Below are 2,407 nucleotides of genomic sequence, written 5' to 3' on the forward strand. Positions count from 1 at the left end.
AAATCCCCATGTGCTCTCGAGGATAAATCCTAACGGTCCATGACGAGTACTCTCTCGGAAGAGACCCCCATGAGCAATATCATCAACTCTGTGCATTTTGATAACGTCAGTGTTGGTAACATACAAATGAATGCTTGGATGAGCGAGTCGATGTAAAGTACCGATGGAAAGCTTCCCATTCTACTGCGCCCTCTCTTTTGGTGCCTCCACAGCGAAGTTTTGGCAACGTGGAAACATTCTTGCGCCTGCTTTGTTACTGTAATTGGCATCAACCGATGGACTTCACTTACCTAGCAAGAACAAAAACTGCATCCGCTTTTGACGTTGGAAACGCTAATGTCGATTAAAGGGTTAAGAGTTAAAATGAACGCATTCCATCGGTTTGGACTCCGATCTTCAGGACTGCGCGAGCCGTTCAGACATCTTCAGCACGATCACGGTAAGCTGGGACAACTTCACCAGCACACACATTGAAGCTTGGTCGGCGCTTACGACGCAGGCGCAGCAGCCATGGGAACCGCAGCAGCAGCACCCGCAGGGGCGAAAGCCGATACCGCAGCAGGAAGCGCCGCGCCCAGCAGTCCCGTCGCAGAAGTGGCCACCCCACCAATGTCGCCGCTCGTCGCCGCCTTGACGAGATTCCCGACATTGGAGAGCACCGACGGGTTCGAGATGAGGCCCGACAGCATACCGAAGAGGTCCTCCGTCGACATGGCGGCGACAGCCGGATCCACCGAGCCCGGGTTGCGGGCCATGAGCTCCTTGAGCTGCTTGGCGACCTGCATGCGCTCGTCCGGGGACGTCATGATGCTCGGTTGGTTGGCCGCAAAGACGAACGACACGAGGCAGACCAGCGCCAGAGCGATCGCGACAATGGACATCTTCATGGTGGTGGTCGCGGAGAGGGGGTCGGCTTGGGTGCTTGGAGTCCGAGAGAGGAATGAGCCTCAGCATGCTCGCTTCCGACGATAAGTTATCGTCGATAACGAGATCGAGGAAAACCCGGAGAACTGTCAGCGTGGAAATCCCCATGTGCTCTCGAGGATAAATCCTAACGGTCCATGACGAGTACTCTCTCGGAAGAGACCCCCATGAGCAATAGCATCAACTCTGTGCATTTTGATAACGTCAGTGTTGCTAACGTACAAATGAATGCTTGGATGAGCGAGTCGATGTAAAGTACCGATGGAAAGCTTCCCATTCTACTGCGCCCTCTCTTTTGGTGCCTCCACAGCGAAGTTTTGGCAACGTGGAAACATTCTTGCGCCTGCTTTGTTACTGTAATTGGCATCAACCGATGGACTTCACTTACCTAGCAAGAACAAAAACTGCATCCGCTTTTGACGTTGGAAACGCTAATGTCGATTAAAGGGTTAAGAGTTAAAATGAACGCATTCCATCGGTTTGGACTCCGATCTTCAGGACTGCGCGAGCCGTTCAGACATCTTCAGCACGATCACGGTAAGCTGGGACAACTTCACCAGCACACACATTGAAGCTTGGTCGGCGCTTACGACGCAGGCGCAGCAGCCATGGGAACCGCAGCAGCAGCACCCGCAGGGGCGAAAGCCGATACCGCAGCAGGAAGCGCCGCGCCCAGCAGTCCCGTCGCAGAAGTGGCCACCCCACCAATGTCGCCGCTCGTCGCCGCCTTGACGAGATTCCCGACATTGGAGAGCACCGACGGGTTCGAGATGAGGCCCGACAGCATACCGAAGAGGTCCTCCGTCGACATGGCGGCGACAGCCGTATCCACCGAGCCCGGGTTGCGGGCCATGAGCTCCTTGAGCTGCTTGGCGACCTGCATGCGCTCGTCCGGGGACGTCATGATGCTCGGTTGGTTGGCCGCAAAGACGAACGACACGAGGCAGACCAGCGCCAGAGCGATCGCGACAATGGACATCTTCATGGTGGTGGTCGCGGAGAGGGGGTCGGCTTGGGTGCTTGGAGTCCGAGAGAGGAATGAGCCTCAGCATGCTCGCTTCCGACGATAAGTTATCGTCGATAACGAGATCGAGGAAAACCCGGAGAACTGTCAGCGTGGAAATCCCCATGTGCTCTCGAGGATAAATCCTAACGGTCCATGACGAGTACTCTCTCGGAAGAGACCCCCATGAGCAATATCATCAACTCTGTGCATTTTGATAACGTCAGTGTTGGTAACATACAAATGAATGCTTGGATGAGCGAGTCGATGTAAAGTACCGATGGAAAGCTTCCCATTCTACTGCGCCCTCTCTTTTGGTGCCTCCACAGCGAAGTTTTGGCAACGTGGAAACATTCTTGCGCCTGCTTTGTTACTGTAATTGGCATCAACCGATGGACTTCACTTACCTAGCAAGAACAAAAACTGCATCCGCTTTTGACGTTGGAAACGCTAATGTCGATTAAAGGGTTAAGAGTTAAA

At 54.1% G+C, this 2,407-nt stretch overlaps 2 protein-coding genes across 2 annotated transcripts; both read right to left on the reverse strand.

Annotated features, from left to right (window-relative positions):
- Positions 1 to 488: 488 nt before the first annotated feature.
- On the reverse strand, positions 489 to 881 carry PHYSODRAFT_343406 (hypothetical protein; the record flags this gene model as incomplete). Its single annotated transcript, XM_009541956.1, has 1 exon — positions 489 to 881. One exon carries the CDS (start codon positions 879 to 881, stop codon positions 489 to 491), a length of 393 nt encoding a protein of 130 aa, XP_009540251.1.
- A 629-nt stretch (positions 882 to 1,510) lies between these two features.
- PHYSODRAFT_343407 (hypothetical protein) lies at positions 1,511 to 1,903 on the reverse strand (the record flags this gene model as incomplete). The annotated part of the gene is made up of 1 exon (XM_009541957.1): positions 1,511 to 1,903. The coding sequence occupies one exon, from the start codon at positions 1,901 to 1,903 to the stop codon at positions 1,511 to 1,513; it is 393 nt and encodes a 130-aa protein (XP_009540252.1).
- Positions 1,904 to 2,407: the final 504 nt, after the last annotated feature.

This window comes from Phytophthora sojae (genome assembly GCF_000149755.1).
Source record: "Phytophthora sojae unplaced genomic scaffold PHYSOscaffold_80, whole genome shotgun sequence".
Taxonomy (NCBI): Eukaryota; Oomycota; class Peronosporomycetes; order Peronosporales; family Peronosporaceae; genus Phytophthora; species Phytophthora sojae.